Source organism: Monopterus albus, unplaced genomic scaffold (assembly GCF_001952655.1).
Source record: "Monopterus albus unplaced genomic scaffold, M_albus_1.0 scaffold98.1, whole genome shotgun sequence".
Lineage (NCBI taxonomy): Eukaryota > Metazoa > Chordata > Actinopteri > Synbranchiformes > Synbranchidae > Monopterus > Monopterus albus.
In genome coordinates, this window is record NW_018127978.1 from 3505194 (window position 1) to 3523650 (window position 18457).

Below are 18457 nucleotides of genomic sequence, written 5' to 3' on the forward strand. Positions count from 1 at the left end.
AGGATAAGTTATATTCTTTGTTAATCTAGTTTGATTGATAGGTGTGATATACACGAAACAGTATCAAGGACAATGAGAAATGAGGACATGGAACCTTGTGTCATAGTAGTCCAACTATAAGGGCAACAACAGTAAAGATAGTAATAATGATCAAAACTAACAGCCACACTGTCAGTACTCCCATCAGTTATAATAATGGAATGAAGATAATAATAAGTAATAGAGTGTGACAAGGGAAAAGTGACAAACATAATAAAATAAAAGCAGTTTGTTATATTTCTAGGAGTTTGTGGGTATGTGCATGGCCTCGGCCTCAGGTATCTGGTTTAAGTTAAAAGTGGTTAGAAACGGATTCCAAGTGTCAGTAAAGGTTGGTATATTATTCTTATGGGTGGATGATATTTTCTTTAGTGTGATGTATTCTATGAGAAGGTTGGTCCAGTGGTTGATGTGTAATGAGTTTTTAGATTTCCAGTTTTGGAAGACTGGTTTCTTGGCAATAGTTAGTGAGATAAGAAGTGGGTTTTTATATTTAATCGGTAGGTGGTTGACTTCTGTGATATTACCGAGCAGGCAGAGTGATGGACATGGAGGATTCTACAGCTCAAGATGGTGGAGAGTTTCTCTGTCACTGCTATCCAGAGGGAGTAAACGGGTTGACAGGTCCAAGTAGCATGAAAGTAATCATTGGTGCAACCCACAGTGCATTGTGAACAAGTATCTGTATCAGTAAAACCCATTTTAAACATTTTACCTTGTGTGATGTGAGTCCTGTGAATAGTCTTGTATTGTATAAGCTGTAAGTTTATATTGGTAGTCATGGAAAAATATTATTACAGATCTCGGTCCAGAAGTCGGGGCTAGGGGGAAGCAACAAATCCTTTTCCCATTTAGTCACTGGTATTAATATTGTTGTATCTGTATTTGACATTAGTTTATGAAGTTTAGATATTATCATCTTTGAGTTAGTAAATTTCATTATCTTAGTTAGCATGGAAGGTTGTAGTGAGTTGTTGATTATATTGATCTTTGATTTAATTATGGATTTTAACTGGTGGTACTGGAAAAATTCTCCTCTCCCAACTCTGTACTTCTGGACTAATTTAAATGGTATAAACTGGTTGTTTTCAAATAGATGATGAAGGTGAGTGATTCCTTTGTGTTGCCATGTTGGAAAGTGGTTGTTATGCAGGGTTGTGCCAAACTGGAGTCTATCTACATGGTGTTAATGATGATTTAGTAGTTTTGTTTGCTTTCCACCAGGCTGTAAGAGTTGCAGAGATATTTTTACAATAGTTCATTTTCTTAATTGAGTATTACCATACTCAAGGTGTGCAACTGAAGTATTTCTGCATTTATTTTGTTCTAGTTCTATGCATGAGCTATTATAACTGTACTTCTGAATCCATTTAACTAAATATTGTAGTTGATTTGCTAAGAAACAAAGTTGAAAATTTGGTGCTTTTAGGCCACCTTCTGATTTCTTCTTCTGAAGTATTGACAAGGACATTTTGGGTTTCTTGTTATTCCAGTAAAATTGTGAAGTGAATCAAGTGATTTGAGCCATTTATCTGTGAATGTTGTCGGAAGCACTGAAAACAGGTAGTTAATTTGTGGTAAAGTTTTCACTTTGACTGTAGCAATTTGGCCAATGAGTGAGAGAGGGACCCTGGACTAGCAGGGGAGTGTAGTTAAGGTTAAAAAGTTCTGACCGGCTGGGGGAGATACCGATACCTAAATATTTAATGTTGTCAGTGTGGAGGGGAAGGGGGCAGTCTAGAGCTGCAGAATCCCAGGCATCTTCAGAGAGTGGCAATATGGTGGATTTATTCCAGTTTACTGTGTATTTGGAAATGCTAGAGAATGGAGAAAGTGAACTGTAGGGGTCCTGTAGATATAATAATAAATAATCTGCATAGAGAATACTTTTATGTTGTGAGTTAGTATCTTATATTCCTTTGATGTTATTATCAAATCAAATCAAATTTTATTTGTATAGCACCCAATCACAACAAAAGTCATCTCAGGACACTTTACAAAGTAAGGTCTAGACCTTACCGTTATCAATATTATTACATAGGGAAAACCCAACAAATCCCCCTTGAGCAAGCACTTGGCGACAGTGGGGAGCTCCGACAGACCCCGGCTCTTGGTGGGCGGCCTTCTGCCTTAACCGGTTGGGGTGAGTGGATAGAGAGAGAAAAGAAGAAAAGCAACAAGTCACCACAAACAATCAAACAGTTGTGAGGTTGATATGGCTGGTGACTGCTCATCAGAAATTTAGAGCTCCAGAGTCAGGACTACCTGTAGAAAGATACAGGGAGAGAGAGAGAGAGGACACACTACGGGAGAGAGGAGACACATAGTTAGTGATGTGGATGTGAAATGGTGGCATATAGATGCATGGAGAGAGAGAGGGGAAGGGAGGGGAGGAACTCAGAGCATCATGGGGCCCCCAGCAGTCTAGGCCTATAGCAGCATAACTAAGGGAAGGCTCAGGATCACCTGATCCAGCCCTAACTATAAGCTTAATCAAAAAGGAAAGTCTTAAGTCTAATCTTAAAGGTAGAGAGGGTGTCCGCCTCTCGAACTGAGACTGGGAGTTGGTTCCATAGGAGAGGAGCTTGATAGCTAAAGGCTCTGCCTCCTTTTCTACTTCTGTGGACTCTAGGAACCACAAGCAATTATCATTACTACTACACAGAGAACCTGGGTTTTAAATACTTTTAATTCTAAAATGCCAAAATAAAATCATTTGCTTAGACTGTTACGCTGTAAAAGACCTCAACTCTAGCCATTCTGAAGGATCTAGCTTTGTTTAGAACCAACAGGTATAGAAACATAATAAGTAATCACAGCCCCCAGCTCCCAGGGGGATAACCACAGTGACAGAGTGAGATCCGTTCCCTACCAAGTTTCTTCACTTGGTGTAACAAAAATAGGAGTCAATTCTGAAGTAAAAGACTGACAGGTTAATATTTCTTATGTTTCCATCTTGGCAAAACAAAGTCGGATTCCATGAGATTCAGAGGAAGAGATTCTGTAAGATTTATAAATAGTGGCAACTTGTTTTTAAACTGATGGCAAATTTACAAAAGATATGTTATTTGTACGAGTCCACCCCTCCCAACAGAAGGAAAGCCAAAAGAAACAACAGTTCACCTAACAGGCATATATTAACTACCAAAGTGATCAAAACAAGCAAAACAGTAAATGACACTTAAGATGTAACACACTGGCAAAGGTTTTTGAAGCAGTTTGATGGGACATTTTATATTTCTATTTGTGTGACATTTTTAGACAATGCACTGAAGTCAGCTTCAGTGGCAGGTTTTTGGCGTTACCAAAAAGTCAAAGTGGACAGTTTTTTTTCACAAGTTGCAGAAAGCATTTGGTAGCAGTACACTTTTTGGTGTGAAATTTAGCCAACAAAGTAAAATTTTATAACAACTAGTGGCAATGTTGTCCTTGTAACGGCAGGAAAAAAAATATCTACAGTACAACTTTCATTTTTTTTTAATCTACTTTCAAGAGAAAAGTGACAGTGCCACCAAATCTGTTCTCTCAACTTCACTGTCATTTCTGAGGCCATGTAGGCTTTAAGAGATTCTGTTTAATTGCTCTGCATGTGCTGAGACAGTACAGGCGGTATAGGCAATAAGAGAAACTGATTTTTTGTTAGTTTGGCCTCATGCAACATGTGTCTGTGAGGACATTTAGTGTACGTTAACAGGAGTGCGTTCGTGTACATTAAGGTGTTGTTGGCAGGGCTTCTGCTATGGCAGCCAGCTGGTTTTATATAATACATTCTGTCAAACTCAAAATAAGTTAATGCCAACCCCCCTTTTCTTCAAAAGAACTTTAAAAGGGAGAACAAAAAATATTTTCTATCTGCTAAATTGTAATGGGTGAACCATTTAAAGTGAGTAAGGCCAATAGAGAAGCACTGACATTCCTCAGGTAGTGTACACACCAAAGCAGCGTCTCACATTGAGATGCGCGTTTCAACAAAAGGAAGGGAACAAACCACTTTCAACCCTTGAGAAGTGCTTGGTTTGATTTTGACTTGCAAATGGTGATGTGAACATGCTGCAGCAGCACATGTGAAATCAAGCACTGCCCCAGTCTGTCCAGTGAAACCAGTTTGATTGCGTTCTTTCCTGTCTTGGCCTAATTTGTCTTGTGCTCAGCCAGGTACAAAGTACTGCAGCTCATTAATGAGTCAGTTTCACAGATGTGGAAACATTCTTAGACCACAGATGTACTTGTAACAAAAACGGCAGATAATAACTCATATCTGTGAAACTGACTAATGTCTTCATTTTCCATATTTTGAAAGTTTGTTCAGCCTCCCCCTGCTATTTTCAAACCTCCCAACCTGATAACTATCTTTCGGCAGCACTAGTGACAATATAGTTATTCATATATATTTATACATGTTGATAAAAGTTATGTAAAAACATTATGCAAAGCAGTGTAAAATAGTTTATAATACAAATGATTTGTTTTTACATCCTGGGGTGGTTTTAGGGTGTCACTAGAGACCTCAGTTGTTTTTGCACGCTTGGTATGGTACAACTGAGATGAGATATGCACATGCATGCAGCAGTAGTAGGTCTGGATCCTGCCGCCCCCCCCCCGGTCAAACCTGTGAGTGTAGCCTGTGTCCACATCATGGGCAACCGCAGAGTTGTGAACCAAAAGGTATATATTTGAGAAGAAGGTGGAGAAATTGTAGCAACACATTTAAGTAGAAGACATAAGAAGCAAGAAGAGAACTAGCAGATTTAGCATGTAAACCATCTTGCTTATGGCCCTAAAATCCCCCTCCACACTCACTCTGCAGATAGCCTAGTTTCTAAGCTTTGGGGCCCAAATACACTGCAAGGTTAATTTTTCATGTACAATTTCAGCAGCACCTTTGGGAAATCTCTATCCCAGAATGAAAGACAAACTTTATCATTTAGTTTAGTACAGGGTATAATGCCTTTGTAGCCTTTAAGTGACTTTCTGATCAAAGCAAACCTGTTCATAAAGGCATCTGAAGAGTGCAGCAGCTGAGTGTTGATTTATTTTGAACTAAAACAGGTGAGGATCATAGTGGGGAGGGAGTGAAAATAGGCAGAGGTGATATACTAACGAAAGGCCTTTTAAGATATTCAGGTTTAGACAACAAAAATTTTCCTCAACAGGGTGGCAGAAGAATGGAAGCTGTGGTGCAAGCAGTGGGACCGGCAGGGTACGCTTGTCCCATCTCAAACCCAGGAGTCCTTCACCTCTGGCATCATGAACAGAACTCGAGGAAAATGAGCAGTGGCAAGTCAGTGAGGCGGAGGGTCAAATGTCAGGGCTGACTCTGCAATGTGAGGTGAGAACAGTACAGTCTCAGGTCGTGAGGGAGGTGGCAGCAAGGAGGAGGAGGAGGGATACATTCAGAAAGGTGGGTTCTCCTGAGTGGGGGTGGTGTTGGTAGGGGAGCTGACTGCATCTTCATTCTCTTTGGGGCCAACAACCTTATACTGAGGAGAGAGAAGGAGAGAGGAAAAGAGGCCAGTGTCACTGATGTATAAGCACAACAGCTGGCAGGGGGTTGTAAGAATGCTGCAGCAATGATTAAATTTGATAACAGCATTGTCAGATATCTGATATAGAGGAATATTCTCCCACAGAGTATAATCCATTAATGTAAATTCAAAAGTTAATAGAAAATGGTCAGACAGAAGAGGGTTATGGGGAAAAACTATTAATTGTTCAGTTTCGATGCCATATGTCAGAACAAGATCAAAGGTGTGATTAAAACAGTGAGTGGGTTTATTTACAATTTGAGAAAAGCCAGTTAGTCTAACAATGAACTGAATGCACTGTTGAGACTGTCATTGTCGGCATCTACGTGAATATTAAAGTCGCCCACTGTGATTATTTTATCTGTACTAAGCACTAAATCAGACAAAGTCTGACTATTCAGTTAAAAACTCTGAATAAGGAGCAGGTGGACGGTAAACAATAACAAATAGAACTGGCTTTTGGGTTTTCCAGTTTGGGTGTGGCTTTCAAATGAGTTATAACTATGTTTAGGTCTAGAGTTTATTAATAGGCTTGAGTCAAAAATCGCTGCCACACCTCCACCTCGGCCTGTGCTTTGAGGCATGTATTATTCTGTTGTATTGCTGCTGCTAGAGGTTCAATGAAAGTGGCAAATAGAGATGGTGAGAGTGGGCATCCTTGTCTGGTTTCCTGATGAAGTGTGATGTATATAGTGTTTTAATCCAGTGGGTGATAGACTCTAAAAGCAAACCTTCATAGTGTGTTGAAGAGAAATGTCTAGTTAACTTTATCAAATGCTCTTTCTGCGTTTAATAATACAATTATGATGTCAGTCTGTTTTTGTTGTGCAAGGTTGATTAAGTTAAATAGTTTACAGTGTTATCTGAAGCATGTCTACTTTTAATGAAGCCTGTTTGATCTGGATGGATTATTACTGGAGTAACGGTCTCTATTCCTTGGTGATAATTTTTAAATCTGTGTTAAGAAGTGACAGACGGTAACTGGAAGGGTGGGTTGGGTCTTTATTGGGTTTCAAAAGGAGTGTCAAAGCTGCCGTATTCATATGTATCAGATAGTGTTGGTAATTTTATGTTGTTTAGGAGAATATCTATTTCAGATGGATTGAAGTGTTTAGAAAATTCAGCAGGGAATCCATCAGGTCCATGTGATTTATTAGTTGGCATAGATTTCAGTGCTTTATGGAGTAACGCACTGCATAAAGTATTGTAATTTATTTTAACATGTTCAAATATTATTAGGCAGACATTCTACACTGTGTTCAGAAATGATAAATCAGCTCCTTTGGTGCCGAAAACCTGTGTAGGCCTACTTTTTTCTCAATACAGAAAACTGATCAGGAATCAGTAAAGAATTGGACTGATAAGCAGAATTGATAATGTAATTGATATCAACAACATATTATCGGTTCCCATCCCTACCTGTGATAAACTGACAACCTATCCAGGGTGCACCCCGCCTCGTGCCCAATGTCAGCTGGGATCAGCTACAGTGCTACTTCTCATTTCTGTTCATAGTACACAAAGTAATGCTGCTTCCCTCTCTTTTTCACCATTGTTGAGTATGATGTCATCTTATTTGATTTACGGCAATTATCAGTGAACAAAATCAACCGGGGGTTCAATGCTTAGGTTCGTTGTGAACACTGAAATCATGGCTAGTTTTCTGTTTAATTTTTTGGTTTTTCTAACATTTATTAATTTTGTATTGTGAGTAGCATGCAACATACAAGATTAACAATAGTGCACATTGTCTGCCCAGCTTCAAACCTCAAGATCAAATCCCTTTTGTTGAACTTTAACCACAGTGATCTCACAAGCAGCATGCAAAGATATTTCCCTCATGCATCTCTCGATAGTGTACTAGAGCTGCACAAAGTCAGGTTGCATACTTTGCACACTGTATGAATACCAATTAGCATATTATAATCAAAAACACAAAAAGGTACCAAATCACTGTGCTACTGTACATGAACATTACATTTATAAAACTCTAATGTAGCTCTACTTGGAAAACAAAGAAAATCCCATTTTTGACACAGTTTTTAAAATGCCAACTTTAGCTTTATTGCTGTGAGTCATTTTGCAGTTTGTCATATTTGTTAAATGGTCAATATTCCAATGTGATTTTCTAGATTTCAATTTTCTGTATGGGTTTCTCCCCTGTTCCTCTTTTGTCTGTGTTCCTCTTTTTCATTTCCATTTTCTTTGTTCTTCTTGTTCTTTGTTCAATTCTCTCTGTCTCTCTTTCTGTAGACTCAGAGTTGAACCACCGGGAGTTTCAGAGGGAAGTTCAGATTTTAAAGAGTCTCCGGCATCGTCATCTCATCTGTCTGTTTGCTGTCTGCACAGCTTCAACACCTTACTACATCATCACTGAGCTGATGGAGAAAGGCAGCCTGCTCAGCTTCCTCAGAGGTAAACCTCAGTGTTCTCCTCCTTCTGTTTTTTGTGAGAACCAGTTGTTGTCACAAGCGTTACATCCTGGGATAAGGTTAGGGTTGGAGAGTAAAACACTCGGCATATGTTGGTTACCTTTGCCTTTATGGTGTGATCTAAAATTTGAGTGAGTTTCTTTTAATTCAGCAGCCTGGACATTGATACTTGGGGAAACTGTTCTCAAATAATAAATAAATACTGCCTCTCCTCCTTCTCCTCCTTCTCCCTTCCCCTGCCTTTGATTGCACTATTCTATTGTGTGTTGCATAAATACACACTGAGAGCTTCTGTGCCGGAAACAAATTCCTTGTATGATCAACATACTTGGCAATTAAAGCTGATTCTGATTTTGATTCTGATTCTAAAATTACATTATTAATAGGGGTGAGATGAGATCTTGTGCCACAAGATCTTGTGATATTAAAATGTGACAGTATTTATCATCGAGGTGAAAAGCTGTCTTGTGATATCAGTACATAACAGAGTCAGAGCAGTAGCCAGCATGATGGAGTGTGAGTGTGAAATTAGCAGAGAACATGCCCCCACCACTTTCTATCCATCCATTATCTATACTGTTTATTCCTGAATAGAGTCGTGGGGGGGGGGCTGGAGCCAATCTCAGCTGACACTTGTGACACGTTTTTTCAAAAACTGTTTTCTATGTTGCCAGCTGAAAGTGGACACTTATTCAAGTTTTGAACTACAGCTGTTTGTGATAGAACTCTCTCAACCACTGCTGTATGTAGTGGTTTATCGTCCTCCTAAATTTAATAAGGACTTTATTCAGTAGTTCTCTGATCTCCTGGGTTTTATCTTGCCAAAGTTTGATAGGCTTTTAATCCTTGGTGATTTTAACATTCATATATGTTGCCCAACTGACCCTTTGTTTAAAGACTTTTTAAGTATTATTGACTCTTTTAACCTCACTCAGTCAGTGCATAGCCCTATACATGAGCTAGGACATACACTGGACCTTGTGATCTCCCATGGGCTGCCTGTTTCTATTACTGAAGTATGCGACTCTTGATTCTCTGATCAGTTCCCTGTGTTATTCAATGTTAATGTGCCGCCACTGTTTGACAAACCTATTCCTGCTTGTACCAGACTTACAATCACCTCTTCAACAGCAGGAGAATTTTCTACTTGCTTTAAAAATTCTGGTCTGTATCTGATGGGGGACGTGTCCTCATACATGGATCCTGAGGAAGTATTAAGTCTATTAACCTCCACCTGTCAGGATATACTGGATTCCATTGCTCCCCTTCGATGTAGACCGGCTATGCTGAAGGTGGAACCTTGGTTAAATAACTTAACTCGGGCATACAGGGTCATCTGATCCAGGCCTAACTTTAAGCTTTATCAAAAAGGAAAGTCTTAAGTATAATCTTAAAGGTAGCGAGGGTGTCTGCCTCCTGAACTGAGACTGAGAGTTGGTTCTTTCATGTCTGAGAGTTGTGGGAATGGTTTGATTAATTTTTTTCTAAAAGTTGTGATTTTATTTGTAAAGAAGCTCATGAAGTTATTGCTGCTGAGATCTAAGGGAATGTTAAGCTCAACAGCACTGTGGCTCTTTGTCAGCCTGGCTACCTGATCTCCTGGGTTTTATCTTGCCAAAGTTTGATAGGCTTTTAATCCTTGGTGATTTTAACATTCATATATGTTGCCCAACTGACCCTTTGTTTAAAGACTTTTTAAGTATTATTGACTCTTTTAACCTCACTCAGTCGGTGCATAGCCCTACACATGAGAACAGACACTGGACCTTGTGATCTCCCATGGGCTGCCTGTTTTTATTACTGAAATATGCGACTCTTGATTCTCTGATCATTTCCCTGTGTTATTCAATGTTAATGTGCTGCCACTGTTTGACAAACCTTCTATTCCTGTTGGTACCGGATATACAATCACCTCTTCAACAGCAGGAGAATTTTCTACTTGCTTTAAAAATTCTGGTCTGTATCTGATGGGGGATGTGTCCTCCTCCATGGATCCTGAGGAAGTATTAAGTCTTTTAACCTCCACCTGTCAGGATATACTGGATTCCATTGCTCCCCTCCAATGTAGACTGGCTAAGCCGAAGGTGCTGAAGGTGGAACCTTGGTTAAATAACTTAACTCGGGCATACAGGGTCATCTGATCCAGGCCTAACTTTAAGCTTTATCAAAAAGGAAAGTCTTAAGTATAATCTTAAAGGTAGCGAGGGTGTCTGCCTCCTGAACTGAGACTGAGAGTTGGTTCTTTCATGTCTGAGAGTTGTGGGAATGGTTTGATTAATTTTTTTCTAAAAGTTGTGATTTTATTTGTAAAGAAGCTCATGAAGTTATTGCTGCTGAGATCTAAGGGAATGTTAAGCTCAACAGCACTGTGGCTCTTTGTCAGCCTGGCTACAGTGCTGAAAGGAAACCTGGGCTTGTTCTTATTTTCCTCTATCAGTGATGAATAATATGTGGTTCTGGCACTACGAAGGGCTTTTTATATGTTATTAAACTATCCTTCCAGGCTAAGAAAAATTCTTCTGACATAGTGGAGCTCCACCTCCTATCCAGTTTTTGTGATGCCTGCTTCAGGGAGCAGAGCTGCGAGCTGTACCACGGGGCTAGCCTCCTCTGTTTTACTGCCTTCCTTTTCAGAGGGGCAACAGTATCAAGTGTACCAGTTGACCAGAGTCAGCAGTCCACCTCCACCTAAAGGACAAAGGACATTCTTTTGAGGACAGTAAAGTCCAGATCCTCTCCAGAGAACATCACTGGTTTGAGGGAGGAATTAAGGAAGCTATTTTTGTAAAAATAGAACACCCCTCACTAAATAGGGGTGGTGGACTAAGACACAACTTGTCATCCATCTACAATCCTGTTTTGAGATCTCTGCCCAAACATGCCCACCAGGACAATAGGCATCAGTCCACAGGTGAAGGTTCAAAGACAGGTAACGACTCTCAACGATACTGGGCTATAATGACTCAGTTGTTAGGGGACATTGTTGGCCTTCAAAGGACTGAAACACCACCGAGGGGGATAAATATCTCCAGTTCAACACCAGTCAGTCAGAACTGATGAAGCCTCTTGGATGAGAGGTGAAACGTCTTCGACCTAGAAATCTAGTCCAGTTTTTTTTTTTCAGATTGACTTGGCTGCTAAATTATGAAGTAAGATGTTGAAATTGACAGCATTATAAAAAATAGCAATTTGGAGGGGTGGTCCAAAAGAATGGCATGTTTTTATATGTAGCTCGGTAAATCACTAAGGGAGGCCATGTGCCATAACTTTGACAGAAGAGGGTTATGGGGAAAAACTATTAAGTGTTCAGTTTCGATGCCATATGTCAGAACAAGATCAAAGGTGTGATTAAAACAGTGAGTGTGTTTATTTACATTTTGAGAGAAGCCAACTGAGTCTAATAATGAACAGCCTGCATTGTTGAGGCTGTCATTGTCAGTATCTACATGAATATTAAAGTCACCCCCTGTGATTATTTTATCTGTACTAAGCACTAAATCAGACAGAAAGTCTGAGAATTCAGTTAAAACTCTGAATAAGGAGCAGGTGGACGGTAAACAATAACAAATAGAACTAGCTTTGGAGCTTTCTAGTTTGGGTGTGAGAGACTCAGCGTGAGGCTTTAAATGAGTTATAACTATGTTTAGGTCTAGGGTTGATTAATAGGCTTGAGTCAAAAATCGCTGCCACACCTCCACCTCGGCCTGTGCTTTGAGGGATAAGCATAAGCATAAACTTTATTGCCAAATATTATCAGAAATACAAGGAATTTGACTCCAGTCCAACGTCTTCTGGTGTGCATGGAAATATATAATCACAATGAAACCACACTACAAGTAAGAAACCAGAAGTCAAAAATGTACACAAGTTAAAACACAGACTACCTGTTCATAAGTGAGATGACCTGGGTGGAAGAAACCATCTCTGTGTCAAGATGTTTTGGTTTACACTGTTCTGTAGCACCATACAGAGGGGATGAGTTCAAACAGAATATGTCCAGGATGTTAGGGGTCTGCAGAAATCTTCTCTGCTCTCCTTTTGAACCATGAGGTTTACAGGTCCTCCATGGAGGGCAGACTGGCACCAATGATTTTTTCTGCAGAGTCTGTTCCTGTCCTGTTTGGTTGCTGATCCAAACCAGACAGAGATGGAAATGCAGAGAACAGACTCCATGATTATTCTATAGAACTGAATCAACAGGTCCTGAGGCAGGTTAAACTACCTGAGGTGATGCAGGAAGTACATCCTCTCCTGCACCTTATTGATGATGGCACTGATGTTGGTTGTCCACTTCAAGTCCAGAGAGATTGTGGAACCCAGGAATTTGTACGACTCCCCAACTGTCAGTGTTGCATAATATCAATAGCAAGTAGTTTATTTCCTACTGTTGGTGTTTGTTTAGGTTTGTGTGAATGAGGCCACTCACATCTTTGGACTTGTAACAACTTGTCCATATCATACACTCCTACATGACTCTCCTACTACAACCCCTCACCCCCAACACCAACACAGCCCCTTCACTGATCTCACTGATAAATAACCTGGATCCCTGATTGGCCCTCATGCTGCCATCTTGGTATACTCTTTCGTCATGGTTGCAAATGTAAACAAAGCAAGGAAGGAAGTTGTCACTCCTGTGATCTGTGATGAAAGATATATACAGGGCCATATACAAAAGATCACTTCACAGTCCTGCATTCACTGGTGTTGAAATAGGATCAATTTCCTCAGCTCCTTGTTCTTGCGATTCCTTTTCAGGCGATCATTGTACTGCTTGGTGATTTGATGCATACGGACTTTGGTGTAGCAACTGGAAATGCTTTTGACCAATGAAAACACATGATTGCATGTGTTGTAGCAGGTCTGGAAATGCTGACCGTCCCAACTGACAGAGAACTGTAGTGACAATGTCAGAAGTCACATTTGCGGATGGTGGAACACTGCCAGTTTTGAAAAATATGCTCTCTCTCCAGGCACACATGGTAGAAGCTATTGGATGTAACTATGAGACCACCCCTGGACTTCATGTGGATCAGTTGTTGGTGGCTTTTGGACTCATCAGCATGCTCAGTGAGGGCAGTGACACAATTTCGACACTTGACGGACATCTGCATCTTGCAAGCAACAAAGCCACTGATGTAACCGATGGTTCCCTTCTTGAATGCACTGACAGCTGTGAGGTCGATGGTACACATCAACAGTGTCGCGCTGACAAAGTCCGTAATGCAGTAGGTTGCGCTTTGACTAGTGGTGTGATCTTGTTCGCATTGGCAGTTCCTGACAACTTGATGACATGCCACATGATGAGCCACTTTTACGCTGCCATGAATTGATGATTGGTCAGATTGTTGTTTGTACCACTGAAGTATTGCATGGCCCCAAAAGACAGTTCCAAATGATCCTGGCTAAACTAAAGAATATACTTGAGTGGTGACACAGATGGTTTAGGGTATTAGTAATAGAAAGCTGTGATGCTATGTTCGTTGGTGCACTCATAGGCCTTACAATAAGCCATAGCTGCCTTTATTTTCAAATGAAATTTGACAAAAAGTGACACCAAATGCAGTAGGGTCATATTGTGTGTGACTGGACAGCAGACCAGTATGGCAAACAGGCAACATCTGGTGGCTTCATGGTTCCAACGAAATTTGGTAGAGGGTCAGCGATCCAGGTTATTTATAGAGATCAGTGAGCCTCTTAACTGTGTTTCAGTGCACTCAGTCTGAACACCTGCTAGGAGTCTACAGCCATGCTAGGTGCTCTGTGAGACGGTACCCAGGCACATTAGTGCTTTGAGCTAAATGACAAAGTAGGCCTGTCTAAAGATTACACTTTTAGCTAGAAAAAAATGTACTATTTAGCTCACATTTAGAAGGAAAGTACATTGGTGGTATACTACCTTAAATTGCTAATATTCAAAACTAATCATGACATTTAAAGATGGTTTGAACTTATATTCATTCATAAGGACTAACTTGTAATTGTGAAAAATTGCTAATAAATCACATCTAACATTGTTAAAGTTCTGATGTCGCTGACAACCACTACTTTTATTTTGACAGCTCTGCACTTTGGCTCCGTCAGATAACATAAGCTTCACCTCTTGACACATGCCATGACCCTGGATTTCAGAATCAAAATCAGAATCAGATTTATTGGCCAGGTGTCTTGGACACGTGTGAAATTTGACTCTGATACAGTGGCTCTCTGTGTATTTACAATGTTCTTTTGTAAGGCAATGAGTAGACAGGTAAACGAGATAAGACTGAGATAACAAAAAAGAAAAAGAATGTGCAAACAAGAAAAAGGAATGTGCATTAGAAAAATAAAAACAAGGTACTGTTTAGGGCGTGATCAGTTCCAGGTTGTTGCAACCACACTACAGGACCAGCTGTTCATCCTCCTGTCACTAGGCTGACTCCTCACCATCTCGGATGAGACCAGTGACCATTGTTTCACCTGTGAACTTTAGGAGTTTAACAGAGGGGTCCCCTGAGGTGCAGTTGTTTGTGTAGAGGGAAGACAGCAGTGAGCTGTCATCCATGGGGGCACCTGTGCTGATTGTCCGGGTGCTGGATGTGGTTTTCCCCAGCCTCACCTGCTGCCTCCTGTCTGTCAGAAAGCTGGTGATCCACTGACAGGTAGGGGCAGGCACAGTGAGCTGGGTCAGTTTAGAATGGAGGATGTCCGGGATGATGGTGTTGAATGTCTAGCTGAAGTCCAGAAAGAGGGCCTGTGCATAGGTCTCTGGGAAGTCAAGGTGTTGCAGGATGTAACGTGCCGTCCAAGATTAAGTTTCTGAGAAGCATAGAGCAGTAGAGAATGAGAAGTCAGAGTCAGTCCGGTTGATGAGAAGGAGTTCACCCATTTTGTTGGCTAGAGGGCAGAGATTCACTAGATAGATAGACACAGCTGTAGGAAAGCAATCTGACTCCACCACTAATTAGGAGTACTACTACATTACTACTGCTATATCCACAGAGATATAATTACAGTTTATGGCCAACCTTATTACTATTTAAACATGAGTTGGGTATAATGAAAATCTTAAAGACTGTGACTTTGAAAATTGCATGTATTAAAATCACAAGATCTATTAGGTTTTTAGTTCTGGGGTTTTAACCTTGGTGATGATTCCTCTGTGGTGGGATGGGTGGTGTTGTGCCTCAGGTCCAGAGGGGCAACTTCAAGATGTTGCATCACTTACTGACATGGCTGCCCAGGTGGCTGACGGGATGGCATACCTTGAGGAGCAGAAAAGCATCCACAGAGATCTGGCAGCTCGAAACGTCCTGGTAGGAGAACATTACATCTGTAAGGTGGCTGACTTCGGTCTGGCCAGAGTGATCAAGGTAAGCAGGGAGAGAGAAAGGATTTTTGTATCTTTTTAAAATAAAAATGACAGTGCAGGTTTTGACAAAGAAATTTTGCTTCCAGGAACCATTCTACGTCACAGAAGATAAAAAGATTCCCTATAAATGGAGTGCTCCTGAGGCCATCAGCCATGGAAGGTTTTCCATCAAGTCAGATGTCTGGTCTTTTGGTATCTTGGTCTATGAAATTATCACCTATGGAGGTATTCCTTACCCAGGTTAGTGGAGTGACATTTTTTGGGTTAGAACACTTTATCAGCCAGTGATAAATGCAAATATGAAATGAAATACTGTATCGAGTTTAAGTCCTTGTGGACATTTTTTGCCTTGTTGTTCTGGACAGATCAAAGTTTGCATGAATACCAGAACAGAGTCTATGTCATCGAAGACAAAACAGTGCCACACAGCGGTCTAAAGCGCTACGAGGAGTCTGTTACACAATGAAACTTTCATTTATTTCACTGACATGATTTGGTGTCCTCAGTTTAGATGAAAACACTTCAGAGTTTTATTTATCCACTGTTCTCAGCTTTCATTCTGGTGGTCTTACATAATAAACAATATGATTATTACTGGTAATAACACACAAGCATCTGTGTTCACAATATAAGCACATTGTTTTTATCAGAACCAGGGTTGACAAAATGTATTTGTTACTTCCTGCCATCCCTGGGTTTCCCCAGTTCTGACACATTTTTGTTGTCCCAAGTTTTTTTCCCAACACTTTATTCTTGAGCCGGCTCATGATTTCCTCTGTTTTAAAACCATCTTCACAGAACAATTTGTATATTTTATCAAATTTTCTTGGTAGTAAACACCACCCTTGTTCATTCTGGCCTTAAATAATCTTTGTGTGAAATCTGAAGTAAATTTCTGACTTCAGCAGTCCTTTTAGTGCATAGTTCCCTATTTTGTTACTGTCCTTCCAATGAAGCTAAACTACTGTCCAAGAAAACACAAAGAGAGAATTTCTACTAACATAGCTGTAACTTTGGAGGATACCAATTTGATTTGACTGCGATGGACGAAGCCTCATTTAAGCTTTGGATGATTTTTTGAATTTTGGGAGTGTTGAATGGCCAAAACAGGACTGATTACACTAAGCAAAACCAGTGTCGGTTTACATATTTGTAGCTGACAACTGTCAGACTTAATAAACTGTGAGCCTATCATTTAAATCAATGTTCTGACCCCTCTTCTTCTGCTAGTCAAAAGGAGTAATGCACACTTGCTATTTTTTTATGCAGCTTAGGGAGAAATTGGGAGCATTTGGTTTGATGCAGTGGATCTTCCTGCTAACATGGCATGAACAGTTGTCACTCAGAAATGAAACTGCATAGAGACCTGAGCTGAAATTATCTTAAAACAATTAATCATGCAGCCCCAATAAGACTCCTAACAGCAGATATAATTTCTGATTTGTAGGCCTCTCAACTATACTGTACATTCTGTTCATTTCAAATTTCTAGATGCTTGAATATAATTACAAAATGTGATTTCACAAGAGGTTTAGGGAACTGAAAGCCAACAACTCTGCTTAGCAGATATATTTTTACATCTTTACAGTTTAGTAGTGATGTGTATGAAACTATACTTGCTATGTGTTTTTTAAAGCTGTACAAGAATATGATGGGAAAGCTCCCAGGTGTAATGCCAGGTGTGGAAACAAATGTTAACTTTCACTTCAGTACACCTGCATTTCTTTTTAATACACATGTACTTCCTCCCTCTACTTTCTTCTCTCACCTATCACCTCTCCCTCAGCCTTTAGCAACCAAGAGGTGTACCTGCAGGTTACCAAAGGATACAGGATGCCAGCTCCAGCCAACTGTCCCGACTTTCTCTACAATATCATGTTGAAATGTTGGGCTGCCGAGCCAGACAACCGGCCAGACTTTAATTCCCTCAAGGTACAATTGTACAGCAACTCTTATGAGATGGATTCGTTGCCCACCTAACTTCCTGGAGGACAGTGTGGCACCAAGAAGGGATTGTGATTTTTTTCGCTGAGGACTCTTTAAAACAAAGGGAAGAAAACAAAACTGATTTTATAGCCTTTTGTTGTGACTGTTTGTAGTGTGCAAATATGCCAATTTTTTAAATTCTGCCCATTGGAACTGCAATGCAACTGTATCTAATAATATTTGCTTCTTGAGCTAAAACCATTAGAAAATTGTTATTTATAATTGATTTATTATTTCAGTTTTTTTTAAATGCCAATGATTCTCTCATTCCAGCTTTAGCAACATGTGAATTTGGACAGTTATTTAGTCTCCTGTCATGGCACACTGAATATCTTTACGTTTATTATTAAAGCAAAATAACTGGTGGGTGTTTTTTCTGCTGTTTTCTGAGCTGGTGCAGACCAAAAATGTGCACTGATCCTTCCAAAAGGCCAACCTAATGGCTCACACATCCACCAAAGAAGCTTGACAAGTCATGTGCAATGAGGTGAACATAGTATAATCCAAAAAGTCAAGGCTAATGTGAATTATCATGCATGCTTGTCTTGCTTCATGACTGTTAATGTCCATTTCTGACCTTGGAAACTTGACAAAACAATCTCACCCACAGCTTTCAATCATATCATGATCTTCATCAGAGTAGGAAGGGGTAAGTGACTTGATTGTTTTGTCAACTACTGTTGAACAAAAATGAATTTAAAGCTAAACCTTTAAGCCAACATGGATAACAAATATAAAGCGAATCTTAAAGTGATCACAAAAACTGGAAATTGGAACATCAGTCTGTCCATGATAACAAGGCAAACTACATTTATTTGCGAAGATCATGCAATTGGCTCAAAGAAAGCTTCAGAACTACTACCTGGACACTGACTGTTTTGTTAACAGCCTCCTTCTAACTGGTGATGGATGAAATGTCAGTAGAGCAGATGTTGTAGATAGTTTCAGTAATTTTCAGTCATGATGACGTAACCAGCAATAACATAATGCCTTGCAGGTTTAGTAAACGTACTTAACTAGAGCTACCTGCCAGCTGCAGTATTTACCTTTGTCCAGTGAGGGGCAGCACAATAACTGGGGAGTTTGTATTGTATTGCATCAGTAACAATTCATTCACTTTCCAA

At 40.1% G+C, this 18457-nt stretch overlaps 1 protein-coding gene across 1 annotated transcript in view; it reads left to right on the plus strand.

Moving 5' to 3' along the window:
• Positions 1 to 17836, plus strand: part of ptk6b (PTK6 protein tyrosine kinase 6b) — a 41491-nt gene extending 23655 nt beyond the window's left edge. The window contains exons 5-8 of the mRNA XM_020609165.1: positions 7818 to 7979; positions 15167 to 15348; positions 15434 to 15587; positions 17134 to 17836. Coding sequence (XP_020464821.1) covers positions 7818 to 7979; positions 15167 to 15348; positions 15434 to 15587; positions 17134 to 17327 — 692 coding nt within the window. The 3' untranslated portion in view covers positions 17328 to 17836. The remainder of the gene's footprint in view (positions 1 to 7817; positions 7980 to 15166; positions 15349 to 15433; positions 15588 to 17133) is intronic.
• Positions 17837 to 18457: the final 621 nt, after the last annotated feature.